We start from the raw sequence: 19433 nt of genomic DNA, 5'->3' as shown, positions 1-19433 counted from the left end.
CACCAAATTTCACCCTTTCCTCTTGAGCCAAAACGTATTCACTGGCAAACAGCAGCTCACTTTGCCTTTGATTCACTCCTTTTACCTTCTGGAGAATCCATAAGGAATGCAAAACTACAATTTTTCTAAACAAACATCAAATATCGTCATATGCTTTATACAAGCCCAACTGTCAGTCTTTTATCTGGCATATAAAAGGTCAATATTTTGCGGTGGTACTATATGCATTATGATCTAATCTGAACATGCAATGGAAAAATAAATATACTTTTGGGGACTGGAAACCCTTTTCATTTTAGTCTGTAAACTACCAGAGATAAAAATGCTCAGAGTAATGGTCTTCTCTCGTACATGAGAGTCTGAAAATACCTTAGTGCTATTTACAGCAAATCTAGTTTCCCAAACATACACTGACAGTATTAAAAACAAATCTTTAAAACTGAAATAACACAACCGCCACATGGGTGTTGATGAGAAATGTTCTTAAAATATGTTAAAACATCCACATTTACATCCATCCACTTCACTTACAGGGGAATTAAAGTGGATCCAAACCTATTAATTAATATGCCAGATGACTCTAAGGCGGGGTAGCCAAATCTGGACTGCCAGATGCTTTTGAACACATTCCATAATCTTTTTATTTACTTATTATCATTGTTATTATTTTTCTCTGAAGACTGGACCTTGACTATACCTTGACCAAGAAATTTGGACCCTGACAAAAAATAATTGACTACCCCTACTCTAAGGGCCTGATCCTGCAAAGTGCTGATCACCTTCAACTCAAATTGGTTCTGGAGGGAAACCAAGAGCCCCTGCACCATAAGAGCGCACTCAACACACTACAAAATTGTGACCTAATGCAACACATTACATCCTTGTCACCAGGAACTCACTATATACTGGAGAAGGCTATTTCCCAGTGACAGAAACACTAGATGTCTTTGAAAAGAGTTGCAATCCACCACGAAATGCTGAACCTCATTTTTTCACCTTACGTCCCTTATTAACATGCAACAGATAGACAAACAAAGATTTCACAGATGGTTGCCTACTTGGCCTTTATAAAAATTTGTAAGCTGGGGGCGGGAATAAATCTCTGACTGAGAAATATTTGCCTTGCTTAGGCTGAATGACAAGGGAAGATGCTGAATAAAGTTGGAATATGCAAAGCCTGAAGCAAGGGGCTAGAAGTTTCCTGGTTTTGATAGGTGTGTTTACTTTCCTAATCTGTATGTTTTCTAAACAAAACTACCATATATACTCATTCTTAAGCTGAATTTTTTTTAGTAAAAAAGGGAAGCATCAGAGAAGGGGGTCGGCTTATGAACGGGTATAGAGAGGGAGAGGCGGGCATGGAGAGGCAGCAAAACCAGAAGGAAAGAGGCGGGGCTAGAGTCTCTCCGCTTCTGGCCACGCTGCTCTTCCCGCAGCCTCAGAGGCAGCTGCAGCTCTGGGGCTGGCAGGCTGCGGCCGCGCCGCCTGGCCCCGCCAGCTGGAGCGGGCTGCAGCCAGGCCAGAGACATGCTCCCCTGACCCACCCCAGCTAAAGTAGAAGAGATGGGATAGGGAGAGTGTGGGGATCTTGGGCTAGGGGTAAGGTCATGTGTGGGGTGGTCACAGGGATTACTTCCCTGACCCCCAGCTTCTCCCATGACCCCCCCCCCCAAATTTCCCAACCAGTTGCTGTCCTGGCCTGTGAGGGTAAGCAGCTGGCGTGCCAGGACAGTTTATTTACTCAGGTTGACCTTCATGGCTGTGGACACTCAAGGTAAACAAACCCTCTCTGCCCGCCAGCAGCTTATCCTGATAGCCCCGGGAGCCAAAGTTTGCCAACCCCTGAACTATAGAGGGTCATGAACACATCATAAAAAATGTCCATTTTTTACTTCTCCATCTTTTCGGGGGGGGAGGGGGGGAAGAGGGGCATCTTATAAACAAACCAGCTTATGATCGAGTATATACGGTACATCCAGCCACCCAAAGGAAAGGTTAAATAAGCTTTTAATTGAATGAGAGAAGTGGAAAAGACATACAACAGGTTATGCAAGCCAATATCCTCTGGACAAAATTTCTTTGCCATCTCACTATCTTCAACTATATTTTTGTAAGCAAAATAATTTATAATTTAAATTTAAATTTAGTCAGTCATTTACTGCAGCATCAAAGTGGAATAATGCCTTCAATTTCCAAAATATGGAAGTGATCTCTCACATGACAGATGCCATAGCATTATGTGGTTAGTAAAATCAGTTGACCAGTTGAGTCCAAATCTAAGCATTCTCTTCTCCACAAAGAACAAAGCAAGTTCCTTGCTACTGAAGAAGTATTTATAACAAATGTCATAACTCCTGAACAGTCTAAACAGTAGGTCTATTCTATCATTCTAAGTGCTATAAAAATTAGTACCTGTATTAATTTTAGTACTTCTCAATGTGTCTTTTAAATTCTTCCTGAATTACTTTAACAACAGAAAATTCTGAGAGTAGAATTGGGCAGAGATTCTAAAAAATTATTAAAAATGCTAAAGGTTCAATATGTTCTCTTAACTGAAGTCCAAGAGCACAGATAAACTGAGTAGTTAACTTCTGGAAGATGACTTATAATAAACAGGGGTAATTTGTGCTAGGTGATTAGATTAATCTGGTTCAAAATCCAAACAGTGGATTATTTATGGCTGGAGCAGGGGCATTTATGGGCACAAGGGGTTGAAGTATCAGTAACAACATTTTTGACTAATAAATTTCCCTGGGATGTCCACAAGGATGGGTATTGTTTACAGGAAACTACAAAAGGATTCAACTATTAATAATTTTGCAGGAATTGTGTCTTTTCTTTTTAAAAGGAACATTTTAAAAACACTACAGTGTCCCTTATACAACTACTAGAGTGAGCCGGTGTCAGACTGTGCATATTAGTTTGCAGAAGGTCAGTATGAATCTATGATGCGTGTCTAACTAGTGGCTTGATGCCTACTGCTTCTTTATGAATATTCACATGGTCTACAAGGACTAATAGGGCAGAAATCACCATATTCTAAAAAGGAATAATGCTTACCAGAAGGAAGAAAAGGGTCCTTTCCAGTGTTTCTGAAACTATTGCCTGAGCCCTTAGCCAAGCCTGCTTTTCTTATGCCATTTTGTGTATGAGGAAGAGACCTTAGAATTTCTTTTCTTCTAGAGGTTTGACCAATATCAAACCAAGAAGTTGAAGGTGTTGGTAATGATGCCAGTAACAGGGTTTGCTGAGGAGCCATTCAAGGGAACACTGTTGTTGCCAGTGTCTGTAGTGGTGCTGTCAAATGCACAATGCAGAAATCTAGGATGGTACCAACAACAGTTCTGGTGAATGCGGAGCTGCAGCAAGGTCAGTAGCTCAAGGCCCCATTTCCTCAAATAACGTGGGGCTGATGACAGGGGAACAGAGGGAAGACCCATTAAGCCCAGTTTTGTTGAAGGAAGGTCTGCTTATTCTGCCGTTCCTGGTGGAGAGGGAAGGGGGATGGTAGCCTGTTGCTGCCAGAAAGGGTTAGCAGAAACAGAAGGGAAGTTGAATATGCAATAAGTAGAAGCTAGAGAATATAAAAGCCTCCATTCTTTTTTGCAGTGATAGCATTTTGAGGCCAACATGCAACAGCCCCAGTCACTGGAGGGAGTGTGCTTGAGTATCCTAATGTGGCATTCTAGCCTTCTAAAGGATTGAATGTGTTTAACTCTATATTTTAAACTTTATTATTATTATTTGGGGAAGGGGAGTGGTTGGTAGTATATGCATTGGGTCAGATTTTGCCCCTGTTTATACACATCCAACTAAGATGGACGTAATCAAAGAGAATCTAGCCCAGTACTTTGCAGAATAGGAATTTGGAAAATAAGAAAAACAGTGAATGTGCTGGCCATACTTTAGCCTGACCTCTTGAGAAAAATCAAGACAGAGGGATTAAGTGTCTTCACCGACTTACTAGGTAGGGTAAGATGTCATGGGACTGGGCTATTCCTTTTCTCTGAACCCAGAAGGGGAGAATTCTTGGTTGGGCTGAAGGAGGGAGCTAGAAGAAACAGAACAGTTTATTAACTCCAAGTCAAAGAGAATAAATTTTACTTACTGTAGTCAGAGGAGTTGGTGTGGGTATAGGAAGCAACCCTGCACCAGGCATCAGGCTTGTCATAGTAGGAGCAGGAGCCAATAAAGAGAGGGCTTTGGCTTCATCTGGGATTTTACCTGGAGAAGCAAATGGAAGTGTTAGAGAGAGTTTGAACACCAAACCAATGTTATTCTTTTTATGATTTTACAATTTACCCTTGCACTTAAAAAAAAAATAGTAAAGAAAAATGAATCTATCTACCAGATCCTTACAAAAAACAAATAAGAACTTAAGTTTTTCCTTTTACCCTGCTCTACTAGGAAAAACAAAAGTGAGCAAAACTTCAAAGACTAGCAATCTCATTAATGGATTATTTTAAAAACTGAATAATGTAGACAATTATTTAACACTTTGAGCTATGGGTCACCTGTACTGGAAACTTAATGTTCATGAACCAAACGATATCAAGCATGGACGCTTTCCCAGGGCGGTGTTTTCGCGGTGATCGAAAGTTGTGTTACACAAGACAACCGTTCGTGTAGGCTGCATCACTAATAGCACACAGAACATCAGATACAGAAAAGAAGAACATTTTTTAAAGTTTAATCCCCAGAAATGGCAAATAACCAAATTAGTTTAAAAAAAAAAGTGCTAATTGAAATCTGTCCCTTTTCTTTTACGGCTGCTACCTGCTTTTGATAATAAATAAAATAAAATAAAATGCAAAAATTACCAATGACCCCATACAAACTCTGTATTGCAGGTAGAGTCAACAGGAAAACCAAAACAAAAAAAAACCAAAACAAACAAAAAAAAGACCTGCACTGTTTCTCTTTCTAGGTTGTCTCAATGTAACTGAGACGACAAGAGACTTAAGTCTCTTGTCGTCTAAGTGTAAATATACTGAGATAGTTGCTCAATTATGTTTTCCTTCTAAATGCACTACACTTTCATAAAAAGTATATATTCCAACTGTGACTAACAAACTCCCGCTGTTGTCATGCCAATAGTTCATTAAAATAATTTTTCATCTGAATAAAATGAATGATGGTTATATGTATAGTTATAACAAAAATGCTGGACTAAAATCTTCAGAGTATTAAACTCTGTACTATTTAAACGATTTACTAAATGCAAATACTGATTTCCAATTTAAGGGAATTAAATCACCACAAAATATAAACAGTGAACTGAAAAACTGCCAGAGAATTCCTAATCACACGAAATAATTAAGAACTACCTAATCTACTCCAAATTGCCAAAGTAACCATAAAACAGCCCTCATACATTACCTCATGCATTTTAGAGGTGTTTATGGCTTTCTACAATCCTGAACTTTATAAGTACTAGAACAGTATCCGTCTGGTACTACTTCAATTTGCACATACATTTTCATTACAGATCTCTAACTTCAGGAGTTTATAATGAATACATACAAAAGGACTCCTGATTTAAAAATAAAATATGGGGTAAATTTTCAAAGTACTAAGCAAAGTTTTGGCAGTGCAATTCCCATTAAAGCCCACGGGAGTTATCGGACTATAAGAATGTTTTGAAAATATGCACCACAATTTGCAGCTCTAGAATAGATTTGAGTTGCTCTGTCCAAAGAAAATAAATCTAAATAAAATCCATTTTAATGTGAATAGATGTGGAATGAAAGAAATTAAAAAAAAAAAAACCAACCCCCACACACACACAATTTCATCTAGAATTTATGTTGCATTCCTATCAAACAAACACAGCTATTTAACTTTAAGATACATTCTGTGAAACTTTGGTCCATAATGTACAACAGATCAAGCCACATTGCTATCTTAAAGAGAAAAATAAAATAAAATTGTTAGTATCTGAAAATTACCTTCACAGTAACTTCTTCTGTAACTTTTTAAAAACATATCTGATCTAAAGCCAAAACTGTATTTAGCAGGAATACAGCACTTTACAGGCCGTGTTTTAAAATTAGACATGCAATAGCATGTGAAGTTATAATGCCCGATTTGCGTGACTGCTCATAAAAAAGCAGGTATTTGCTTGCATAAATTGTCAGTTATGCATCTGAACAGCTATTTAGATACATAACCACAGAAACTGTGCATGCAAATTAGGTATACATTTACACAGCTGATTATGTTTTTAAAGTGCTGTTGAAACATGAACTAACCAGGAAGGTCCATATTACAGATCAATAAGGCTCTAATCCTGCGGAGATATCCTCCTGTGTTTACATGTGGCACCTACATAAAATCCCACAAAGTCAATGGGACTTTAAGTGGGTGGATCCACCTACAGGAAGCTAAAGATAGTAACGCTGCATTCTAATGTAGTCCCCACAATGAACTTAAGCACATGCCTAATTTAAGCATGCACTTAAATCTATCCCTATTCTGCAAGCACTTAAACATATACTTAACTTTAAGTAGATGCTTAACATGCTTAAGTGATTTGTTGAATAGGGACTGAATTTAGAACATGCTTAAATATTTAGTTGAATGAGGGTCATCAGTTCAGAAAGGTACTTAAGCATGCGCCAAGACTTCAAGCACAAGAACAATGCCACTGAAGTCAATGGGACTAGTCATACATTTAGTTAGATACATGCTAAAGTAATTTGCTGACTCATGACCACATAAGGTAAACTATTATAGCAGTCTGCCAGGTGGATAACATGCATTTTAAAATGAAATTTGTATTGACATTTTCCTAATACTTTTGCTTTCTCACCTATGTTAAAAAAAAATTAAGTAGAGCTGGTCAAAGTTTTTCCACAGTTGGTTTTTTTTTTTTTTTTTTTTTAAAAAAAGTAAAGGTGCCTTTTTCTCAAAGATGATCTTTTCATGAAAAATTATCAAAATTTGGGTTCTGCAGATGTTTCTTCAATATTTTCATTGATTTTTTAAAATCAAACTCATGCTCAAAAATATTCAACAAAAATTTCCCACAGTAAAATGCTGTGGAAACTGTCCCAAAAAATGAATCAATTTAGAACTCCGAAAAACGGAAACAGTTTAGAAATTTCAGAAATGTCCCACAAAAAAACTTCCATTTTTTTCCAACGCAACTTTAGTAAAAAGATGATCAGATTATTTACTATTAAAAATCAATTTAAGAGCTCATAAGGAACCGGTTATGTTCCTGAGTAAATATATATTTTATACCTTCCTTAATCTTTTTTTACAAAAAAGGAATACAAACCCAGAAAAATATAAACAACATTTAGGCTATTGCACAATCTGACATCTGTTAAACATCAGGTTTAAGGCTTGCATGTTTTTCTTAATGCATATTGCTATGGGATGGGTGAAGTCAATTGAACTGAAATGCTTTCCCCAAACATATGTATTTATTTAAAAAGTATATCATTTCAACTTCATAGATCAATTTCTTGACTTATTTCAATTTATGCCAGTGCCTTAAAATGGTTTTAATGACCTTTTGGTGTTCAATAATAAATGACAGATCTGATTCTCATTCGCAATAAGGCTCCTTTATACTGTTCTAGCATTACAAAGGGACCTTTTAAGTGGGGTGTAAATTACTTTTATATCCATTTTAAGATACTTCAGTGGATTAGCGGCTTGATCTACACTTCACATTTATACTGGCATAACTATTTGGGTCAAAAGTGTGAAAAATCCACATCTCTTAGCAACATAGGTATGCTGTCAAAAGCCCCAGTGTAGATACAACTATGCTGACAGAAAAATGCTTTTGTTAGAATGTTGTTCAGGGAGGTGATGCTCTTACACATGGAGAAAATGCCTTCTATCAGTGTGCACTGCAAGTTCACTGAAGAGCTATGCCAGCACAGCTATGATAGCATTGGCTCTGTAGGGTAGACATGGCTTGCCAGAGCAATGTAAAGTGGCCTTAGTGTAAATAACAATTAGGCCAGTAAAATTGTAGTGTATTAGTCACAAGATTCCATCCTCATGCAAGTGTTCAGAAGGGATCAGTTTCCTTGTGTTTTGTACTATAAACTGCTGGATGATTAAACAAAAAAAAAAACCGCTTCAGTGATGAACAAGTATCTTCAATCAAAGACACTTTATGCTCATATCTAATCTGGAGATTAGAAGAATAAATTATTTTCATAGTATGTTTAATCACTGGGAACTACAAACTTATGGATGAAACCATTTCTTAGAAAATCCCTTTCTGTTGCATCTAAATGAAAATGCCATTCTAGCGTGTAAAGGTTAAAAAAAAAACAACACACACACACACAACACAACACCCCCATCCCTCAAAAAAAAAAACCAAAAAAAAAAACCGAAAAGTTGTTTCCATCTTCCCACAGATAGCAATGTTAAAAGACAACATATCTGACAAAAACACTCTCCAATCAAGGCCTCAGAATCCATTTACACTAACGTGGTAAAGGTTTTTCTTAAACCAAAGTAATACATGAAATCCCAACCCCACTGAAGTCAATGGCTAAACCTCCGTTAACATCAATAGAGTTAGAATTTCACCCACAGTGAATAAAAATTCTAGAATGTTCAGAATTTTCTCAAGAGTCATTCCAAAACAGATATCTTAACTTCTTCATATTAAAAATTAATACAAAAACCTTGTGCTGTGCTGGTTATACAGCTTAAAATAAAACTGCTTCTGATCATGGGAAAGAGACTGATTAAACTCCATGACTTTGTTCGGAAAAGCTAGATTCTTAAGAAAGAAGTAATAAGAAAGAAAGTTTCAGCTGGCTTTTTCAGAGACATGTACTTTTGAAAATATGGTCTAAGGAGGAACACACACATCTGAGAGCTGAAATATCTTTATCACTATTTTAGTCTTCAGACATCATATATTGATCTACCCGTCATAGTTGAATTAAGATGCTTAAACATATCTCTAAGGCAGTGTTTATCCCTAGTTTACAACAGAGAATTTAGCTGACTAATTCAACACTTGGTGTATATACCATCCACCACCCTCACAAACAGCTTCAGAAAGTCTACTTTAAAATGACACATCATTCAACCCTTTAAGAAACACCATTTTTACAGAATTAAAGAACCAGTTCACAAGTAGAAGTGAAAGAGATTCAGCAAAAACAAAAAACAAAACAAAAAAAGGGACAAAATAAAAAGAAAAGAAAGAAAAGCAAAATAAAAAATAAAAACAGAGACAGGGCGTCCATCTTCAGCGGGCCAGACTTCGATCTCATTTCCCCCATGAAGGTTTCACTTGACGGCAGGTTTAGTGGCATGGCAAACAATGCCTAACTCAGGCAAGTGTAACAGGTCTGCCTTGGCCAGTCTAGTCATCTAATAATGCACAAATATCACATAGAGAAAACATACAAAACCAAATTAATAGTCAAAATCCATCTACCAGAAAATGTGGACATAAAGTTTAGAATGATGGTTAGGGCAACATCTTTGTTATGATTCAACCTTTGCTTTCTAAAGGTATAACATTTAAAACAAACAAACAAAAAAACAAAAAAACAAAACAAAAAAGAAAACTTGTGATGCACAGACAAAGGAAAGGGTAACATTTTGACAGTGCAATGAAATTTTACTTAATTTAAAATAAACATTTTTGGTTAATAAAGTAGCAATGGTGAAGTACATATGTGAACATTATAAAATGAACATTATTTTCAATGCTTAGGGGTTCCCTCCTCACACACTACTGAGGTCGCACTGTTAAAAGGCATTCTAAATTTGTTTATTTTTTTTAAACCAAGCTTTCTGTACCCTTTTCTCTTTTCTATCCCATCAAGCTTCATTTCTGTACACCAACCCTTTCAGTAATGGCACTTTTGGCCAACGGCAGAATTTAAACTTGGCAGTAGAACACGGCTGTTACTGCTTTAGCAGCCCCTAGTATACCTTACCAATCACGTTTACAGCTATATCATCAAATATTGCACTGTGTTCTCCAGAGCCATATATATCAACACGCATTTCCTTGGAAAGTTAAACTATCGTCAATACAGATAGTATTTTCAAACTAACATGAATGGTTCTGTAATAAAGTTGCATAGAAACAGCATATTTATGGTGTGAAATTTTCAAGTGGGTTTGTCCCACAACCCAATCATATGCTCATTTAGTTGTACACAAGCTCTGTATTTTCCTGTAGAGTCCACAGTGACTTGTAAACAAACTGCTATACAACAATAGTCCTGCTTTCAGATTGCCTCTGTCAGCTATGAAATGGGTTGCACATGACTGGGGAGGTAAAAAATGTGTTCTCATAACTTTTGTTGTATTCTTCCTCCATTATTAGATATCACCAAGAAACACAGAAAAATTCACCTTTACCTGCCTGCTGCCATGCCACCTCAAACTGTGACCCCATCACAAGGAAAACCCAAGAAGTGGTGTTGATTCATTAAGAAGCAATCTTCCCTCTCTGGCAGTACTGAACCAGTGTTTGAGTCTTCTAGATGAGACATAAAAACTAAAATTGCTCCCGATCATCCTCCTGAATGATCTTGTGGGACATTTTCAAGTGTATCAACTCTCATCAGATATATTCTGCCTACCTGAATTCCTTTTGCAGTTTCAATTGGATACAGTATTATTCTTTTCTCCCTGACTTAAAGGTAAATGTAAAAAAATCAAAACCTATACTCCATGAAGCTCAGCAATATGTGCTATATGCCCAAATTAACATGGTTGTGGGTGTAGTTAGCATATAAATAAGATTTAAATTACCTTTAAAAGAAATACTTTCAAGGATCCATGAAAGTCTGCTTGCTCTGTTGAGTTTGCTACAGACATCCCAGTACGGATCATTCTGTAGAACTCAAGCAACAACGCTTGGTATGTTTGCTGTGCCAAAATAAGGCTTTCTGGAGATACTATTAACAAACCCAAAGAAGGCAAAAATAGACTTTGTGGAGCCAAACAGTATTTTTTTAAAAGATCAATTAAGATTTATTAACTAACTGACTATTTGGTTAGTGGTGGCATTCAACAGATGTATTAGCTTTGCAGATTACCATTAGCTCACTCTGATTTCCTGTGCAAGGTAAGACAGCTGGTATGTACACTTAAAGATGGCTGCATTCCACTGGTTTAAGAAAGTGATTTCTATGGACTTATGGCGCAGATCCTACAACCTGATCTATGTGGATGGACACTTGGAGCTTAACTATACTATAGTCACTAAAGCAGCATAGCTATGGCACTATGCCTATGCTGCTGTAGTGCCACAATGTAGACACTATTCCTACAGCAATGGAATGAGTTTTACCTGTCACTATAGGTAATCCAGCTCCCTGAGTGGCAGTCGCTAGATTGATGGAACCTAACTGCATCTTCACAATGGATTAGACCAGCATAGCTATGGTGCTCAGAAGTGTGGATTTTTCAAACCTCTGAGCAAAGTAGCTTTGTTGATCTAAATTTTAAGTGTAGACCTGGCCTAAATGCCACATGGCATCCCAATGAAGTCAATGGGGCTCTGCATATGTGCAGGGATCTGTCTATGTACATCAGATTGCAGTATCAAGACCACAATCTGCAAAGCGCTTAACTAGTAACTCAAACATTTTATATTCAAGTAGTAAATGGAACCATAAACATTGAAAATATTTCTATTGGAGAAATCCAAATTGACAAAATACTTAGTCATGTCTGTACTTAACATTAGAACTGGAATTCCTGACGACAGTCCAGTTGTAAAGTTTTATTGAAAGATTTGATTAAATAATTATCTAAAAATTTGCTTAAGGCTGGGATTTTAAAATGCATATAGGCATTGATGCACTCAGCACTACAATGCCTAACTCATTTAGAAGTCTCAGTTTCATTTTCTGAAGGATTTAGTCTCCAAAGTGCCTAAATCTCACTAGAAAAAGAGACGGATTTCTAAAATAGTTAGGTATTGCAATGCTGAGTGCAGCAATTCCTATATATGCCTTTAAAAATCTGGGCCCGAACTAAATTGCAGATTAATGTTATCATTTAAAAAGTCTACTAAAAGGATTACTAAACTTTTTAAAAATAACAACAAACCGAAGCACAGTTAGGCCCTGAACTGCAATCTGATCTGTGCAGGGAGACTCCCTCACCTTTGCAGGAGCACACTGATGTCAATGTAGACTCTGGATAGGCATGAGGGTTTGCCCATGTGGATCAGACTGGAGGAGAGCAATCTTACTTTATAAAGTTTTTTCAAGTATTTTCTTATACAAGTATGGAAAACCAGAATAAAACTACTAATTTAAATTAACTTATTAATTTTGCTCATGCATAGTTACAGCTAAATGTATACAAAAGATGTTTAAAAGCGTACACAACATATTTTTACTTCTTTTATTAATAGTTTATTCTTTTTATCTTCATCAAATCTAAAATTTTGCATTCAAAAAGATGAGGGGAAAAAATAAAAAGAAGAGCATCAGTTACCTGCCAGTTTTTAGGAAAGCTAAAGGCAATTAACATACAGGACAAAGACCAACATGAAAGAAGAATGTCTGAAATACCAACCTTCTGCACAGGGTACGACTATCAGAGCTCTATCAATAAAAACGGTGTTAGTTAGATGCTGGGCCACACCAACACTCGATGCTTCACGAAACTTAATATAACATACTTTGGATGAAAAAGCAAGAGGAGCATTGCTGCAAAATAAAAAGGAAAACAAATCAATTAGTGTCATGAAAACACAGATTTTAGTTTTCCTCAAAAGCATTTTTGAGTTTACTTATATACATTCTCAGGGAACATCTTGAGAAGTAAGTGATTCAGTTAATTTCTGCTAATCCACACACACAAAAATGGTACTATCTTCCTCTTAGAAAGGATTTAGTAGTGGCAGAGTGTAGCTATGAGGTCTTCTATTAATAAGGCACCAGTGCCTTTAGAAAACCTGCTATAGAACATTTATCAGTATAATCCAAAAATCATAAATAATAAATAATCAAAAAACTGAACGATAGCACATGTGTCACATAAATGAAGAACATTTAATCTTTCTTTTCCCAAATAGCCTTTGTTCACCTACTCTAAAGCACAAAATTGAGTCATTTGTAGTGGGTCCTCCAGACAGCAGCACATATTAATTGACTTTCTTGTCTATACCCCCAATTAGACCAAGCCCTATTCATTCTTGTTAATAAAACAAATATTCTCCAATGGCAGGAAAATTGGTCCAGCTCACTGGTGGAAAGAAGGGCTCTATCTGCTACTTTAGCATGGTGCACTGAAGTATGTAATAACCTTGTCATGAAAAAACTTACAGATCAGATTAAGGTGAAACACAGAAAACAAGAAATATTTGTCAGCATATTCATTAGACATCCTATTACTCAAGGTTTTAGCCTTATTTCTTTTAAATACCATAGTCTTGACCAGTCAAGTTCATATCTCTGTATCATATACTATGCATAGGCCTGGCAGAAATTAATGTTTGTAAAAAACAATTTTGAGGGATAATGTTAATGTTAATTTTTAAGCTTTTTTAATTTTAATCTATTAAAATTTTTCCAGTTGGGGGAAATTATGGGGTGGTTAGACAATAATTATTTAATTTTAGTAGATGCTAATATTCAAAAAGATAAAACTTTATAGGAATAGAAAACCAAATTGCATATTTTAATATTGATAATGACAAAGTAAATATTCTTAAATCAAACTCTAGTAAATTCTCAAGCAGCATTTTTCTAACTTTGCTTAGCTGTAAATTTTTATTGTTACTGAGGAAAATATTTGCATAAGGTGAAATCGACATTTGCCGACATTTACTGATAAAAAAAAAATAATCCTTTAAGCCTAACTATGCACAATGAAATAAGTTAAAATAATTTTAAAATAAATCTTTCAGAAATGTTCTCTAAACAGGGTTTATATCCACTGTACAAATATTTACTTTATATTCCTCATGTCAAATGTAGATTAGTAGAATGTTGGAGGTTTTAAAGGACTAAGAACAGGCACAAAATAGGATATTATTGTGATTTGTGAATTGCATTCAGCAAGACCCAGAAGAAGCACATGTGATAATGACTTTTAATAATGCAGCCAACAATGGAAAATTTGCTATTTGATTATTTCCTTTCTGAGACTGGCCACTACCCCTCTCAGATCTATTTAAGCAGTGGTTCTCTTCCTGCAAATACTGAAAACAGTTCAGACCTTCCATGAGGCATCTTGAGATTGCTCACACCCCTTAAGTCCTCACTCCAGTTGAGTACTTCCAGAACTATGTGCAATTACTAAATCCTAATTAGCAGAACAGAAACTTCTCTACAGAAATGCCTTATTTCACCATATTAACTATGTAAATGAACTTGAAGAATCATTGCATAGCAACCCAGGGACATTTAAATTTCAGAGCATGAGTAGATTGGAGTGGAGAGTGTCATTTCCAGAAAGGTTTCAGAGTAGCAGCCGTGTTAGTCTGTATTCGCAAAAAGAAAAGGAGTACTTGTGGCACCTTAGAGACTAACAAATTTATTAGAGCATAAGCTTTCGTGAGCTACAGCTCACTTCATTGGATGCATTTGGTGGAAAAAACAGAGGGGAGATTGATATACACAGAGAACATGAAACAATGGGTTTATCATACACACTGTAAGGAGAGTGATCACTTAAGATAAGCCATCACCAGCGGGTGGGGGGGGGGAGAAGGAAGGAGGAAAACCTTTCATGGTGACAAGCAAGGTAGGCTATTTCCAGCAGTTAACAAGGATATCTGAGGAACAGTGGGGGGTCGGGTGGGGGGGAGAAATAACATAGGGAAATAGTTTTACTTTGTGTAATGACTCATCCCTTCCCAGTCTCTATTCAAGCCTAAGTTAATTGTATCCAGTTTGCAAATTAATTCCAATTCAGCAGTCTCTCGTTGGAGTCTGTTTTTGAAGTTTTTTTGTTGAAGGATAGCCACCCTCAGGTCTGTAATTGAGTGACCAGAGAGATTGAAGTGTTCTCCAACTGGTTTTTGAATGTTATAATTCTTGACGTCTGATTTGTGTCCATTCATTCTTTTACGTAGAGACTGTCCAGTTTGGCCAATGTACATGGCAGAGGGGCATTGCTGGCACATGATGGCATATATCACATTGGTAGATGCGCAGGTGAACGAGCCTCTGATAGTGTGGCTGATGTGATTAGGCCCTATGATGGTGTCCCCTGAATAGATATGTGGACAGAATTGGCAACGGGCTTTGTTGCAAGTTAGGTTCCTGGGTTAGTGGTTCTGTTGTGCGGTTGCTGGTGAGTATTTGCTTCAGGTTGGGGGGCTGTCTGTAAGCAAGGACTGGCCTGTCTCCCAAGATCTGTGAGAGTGATGGGTCGTCCTTCAGGATAGGTTGTAGATCCTTGATAATGCGTTGGAGAGGTTTTAGTTGGGGGCTGAAGGTGATGGCTAGTGGCGTTCTGTTATTTTCTTTGTTGGGCCTGTCCTGTAGTAGGTGACTTCTGGGTACTCTTCTGGCTCTATCATAGGACGTAATCACATCAGCCACACTATCAGAGGCTCGTTCACCTGCGCATCTACCAACCTGATATGGTGATGGCTTATCTTAAGTGATCACTCTCCTTATAGTGTGTATGATAAACCCATTGTTTCATGTTCTCTGTGTGTGTATATCAATCTCCCCTCTGTTTTTTCCACCAAATGCGTCCGATGAAGTGATCTGTAGCTCATGAAAGCTTATGCTCTAATAAATTTGCTAGTCTCTAAGGTGCCACAAGTACTCCTTTTCTATTTCCAGAAAGATAATCATTAGGTAAAAAGTTTGCCATTCTGGATCTGACCTCTCCCCAGATCAGAGGCATTTAGGACACAGCAAGAGGGGGAAAAAAAATAAATAAGTGCGTGAGAGATTAGGAGAACAGAAAAAAATGTTTCCCCTTTTTCCATAAAATTAGCAGTATTACGCTACTTTGGAACCACTTCTTAGATTCACCTTCCCATAAAAGAATACTCCTACGGAGCAATGTAGACCTGGTCTACACGAGATAATTAGGCCAGCATAACTATGCTGCTCAGAGTGTGAGAAATGCACACCCCTCAGCAGAATTGTATACACAGAGGAACATGTGGAGTGGGGTCTGAGCTCTATTGGAAGTGGTTTATCTGCAGCTGAGTAAGCTTCTGTGACACAATATGTATCCACCTGGCTGTGGAGGATTTGAGTTGTCCAGGCATTCAAGGAAGGAATGAAATTGATAGGAAAATCAATTTATTCTTGTTTCACATTTAAAAGGCTAACTTTGAACTCCTAAGGACTACAGATTTACTGGGTTTTATGGGAGGTTGTTTTTTTTTTTTTTTTTTAAAAAAAAAAAAAAGGTTGGATTCAGTAGACTCTGAATATGCCATGTTGCTAAATAAATAAATCAAGCAGGTTAGATCTGGCCTGTAGGCTAGATGTTTGACATTTTTGCTATGAAAAAATCCATATGATCTTGAACTCCTTCATTTTCAAAAGACTGACCTTTCTATCTTGACACCAGTTGCAGAATTCTGCCTAAACACTTGAATAGCTTAAGAGAATGGAAACCTTGCATGATAAGAGCGTCTTTACTACTCTAGAGGACTCTCTTATTTTGTTTAGGGCAGTGGTTCCCAAACTTGTTCCGCCGCTTGTGCGGGGAAAGCCCCTGGCGGGCCGGGCCAGTTTGTTTACTTGCCACGTCCGCAGGTTCGGCCGATCGCGGCTCCCAGTGGCCACGGTTCGCTGTTCCAGGCCAATGGGAGCTGCTGGAAGCGGTGCAGGCCGAGGGACGTACTGGCCGCTGCTTCCAGCAGCTTCTATTGGCCTGGAGCAGCGAACCGTGGCCACTGGGAGCCGCGATCGGCTAAACCTGCGGATGCAGCAGGTAAACAAACCTGCCCGGCCCGCCATGGGCTTTCCCTGCATAAGCGGTGGAACAAGTTTGGGAACCACGTGTTTAGGGTTTGCTGCTAACACCAAACCGTTAGGTTCATGTAGTTTCAATTGGAATGCATAAGCAAGCCTCTAGAAAAGATGATGTCCAAGAAATCTCCATGCAATCTTCTACTAGATCCGAGCACAATGGACTATTTGACCCATGACCACTGCCACCTCCTTTTTTTAGCTTTTGAATCATTCTTATTAGAAGAGTGGTGGAAAGCTGATAGAGAAGGAAATTCAACCATTTAGACATTTTAAAGTCAGCACATCCCGATAACTTGCATCCAAGAGTTTTAAAAGAGCAGGCTGAGGAGCCTACTCAGGAGTGTTCAATAAGTCTCAGAACACTGGAAAAGTTCCAAAAGATCAGAAGAAAGGTAACATTATGCTGATTTTTAAAAAGGGTAAAAGGATGACCCGAGTAATTATAGTCCTGTCAGCCTAACATTGATCCTGAACAAGATAATGGAACGATTGATATGGAACTTGATTAATAAAAAACTAAAGGAAGATAATGCAATTAATGCAAATCCACATGGGTTTATGGAAAATACTCCCGAGAGAATTCTGTGCCAAAAAATTAAAAGTTCTGAACACAATATTTTAAAATTCTGAAAATGTTAGTCAATAAATAAAATGTGGTTCCAGCATGGCAGTGGGGAGCACAGGCCACTGACTGCACTGAAGTGGGAAATCACCCTGAAACCCTCACCTACCCCGGGACAGGGACTCGGCAGTGAGGCTGCACCTGACCCAGACACTGCAGGCCGGGCCTGTCCCTCTGTGCCAGGTGCACAAGCTCAGCCCAGCAGGATCCAAGAGTGGAGGGGCTTAGTATGAGGGGATCCAGGTATGGGGCGAGAGGCTTCTGTGTGGGGCAATCTGGGTGCATGGGGCTCAGTGGGAGATCTGGATGCACAAGGGCTTGTTGGGGCAGTTCCAAATGCAGGGGCAATGGGACTCTGCAGGGGATCCAGGTGAAGGTGACTGAGGCTCAGAAGGGGCAGTGTCCAAGTGCAGGGGGAGTGGAGCTTGATGGGGTGGGGATCCAGGTGCAGCTGCTTGGGGATCAGTAGGGTGGGGATCTGGGTGTGGGGGGCTTATCGCCGGAGTCTAAGTGTAGAGGGGTAGGGCTTGTCAGAGTGAGGGTTTGATGGGCCTGCTTAACAGGGGAGCCACACTTACTGCCGAGGATGCTGCATGATGGGCTCCCGCTTCCCACCCCGCAATTCCTCTACCCCCTTCTCCATCCCCCTCCCCCCCATTCCACTCTCCTTCCTTCCCCACTGCCTCTTCTTACCACCTTCGCTTCCCTCATTTCCCCCACTTCCCCCTTACCCAGCCCCACCGTGGGCACTCACTGTTGGATAGAAAACAGGAAGGCTCCCAGCACACAGAAGGAGAGCACGACTGGCACTAGAAAGCAGCATTCAGTTGGGCAGCTCTGTGCTTGCAGAAATTAGGGCGGGGGGGCAGTGGCACATAACCCTGTGTACTTCCCCATGCCTCTCCTTTGTTGTTGTGGAGGGGGCAATCGGCCATGGTCATCTCCCTCCCCCCACGCCATGCAGCTTCCCTTTGCTTCCCTGTCATTTTCCGCAGGGAAGCACAGGAATTCTGAAAGGCGGGTGGTAGGGGGAGGATGGATATGAAAGCTGAAGTTAGATAAATTCAGACTGGAAATAAGGCATAAATTTTTAAATGGTGAGAATAATTTACCAAGATTCTCCATCCGACAATTTTTAAAACAACAGTGGATGTTTTTCTAAAAGATATGCTCTAGGACTTATTTTGGGAAGTTCTATGGCCTGTATTATACAGGAAGTCAGACTAGATGATCACAATAGTCTCTTCTGGCCTTACAATGTATGAATCTATTAATTGTATTTGTCATGGTTCTGAGGGTTGAAACTGCTTAAGATTTCCCACTTGAAAATTGTGGCTCTGACATGGTTGCCAGAGAGGCTTTAAGAGTTAATGAAGACCTTTCAGAGTTCTTTCTAAGGGTTTCTTCTGTCACCCAGTCTGTTGAAGAGAGGTTATGAAGAAATTCCCCTTAGCAAGAGTTACCACAATCTTTGCCAGGGATGTCAATACGGCATCAACTTTAAATAAGATGAAGAAGTCGAAGAATTGAAGAACTTTTTGTCTGAGCCTTCTCCTTTGTCAGGAGTTTCCCAAATCACTTCTTAAAAGGAAGAAAGAAGGTGAATTCTCATTTAATTTTATGTATCTGCTTTAGCGTGCACATGCACATCTACTCTATGGGATATTACCTTCTTCCCTATTGTCACAAACAGCAAAGAGAAAGAGAGACTCCTGCTTCTCTGGTTCAGAGTTATTGCAATCCAAAACCAATTCTTCAGGAGAAGAGCTAGAATTCAAGGAAGGAGATTAGGATCTGGAAAGCACTGCTCACCCACACTATGAGATTTTTGGCTTTTAGGGTTTACTTTTGTCTTTTGTGGGGGTGTAGTCACACTCATAAGGAAGATATTC

At 38.6% G+C, this 19433-nt stretch overlaps 1 protein-coding gene across 10 annotated transcripts in view; it reads right to left on the bottom strand.

The window, feature by feature from the left end:
* SREK1 (splicing regulatory glutamic acid and lysine rich protein 1) overlaps positions 1-19433 on the bottom strand; it is a 60508-nt gene that overhangs the window by 32000 nt on the left and 9075 nt on the right. For 4 of the 10 annotated variants that reach the window (XM_038401235.2, XM_038401236.2, XM_043514191.1 and 1 more), the window contains exons 2-3: positions 12541-12674; positions 4109-4224 (exon numbers count right to left, since the gene is read on the bottom strand). In XM_038401235.2, coding sequence (XP_038257163.1) covers positions 4109-4224; positions 12541-12674 — 250 coding nt within the window. The other 6 variants (XM_043514193.1, XM_043514196.1, XM_043514197.1 and 3 more) reach the window with 5 other exon arrangements.

This window comes from Dermochelys coriacea, chromosome 5 (assembly GCF_009764565.3).
Source record: "Dermochelys coriacea isolate rDerCor1 chromosome 5, rDerCor1.pri.v4, whole genome shotgun sequence".
In the NCBI taxonomy this organism is placed as follows: Eukaryota; Metazoa; Chordata; order Testudines; family Dermochelyidae; genus Dermochelys; species Dermochelys coriacea.
The sequence above is the reverse complement of the archived record's forward strand: the minus strand, read 5'-3'. Positions and strand labels throughout refer to the sequence as shown.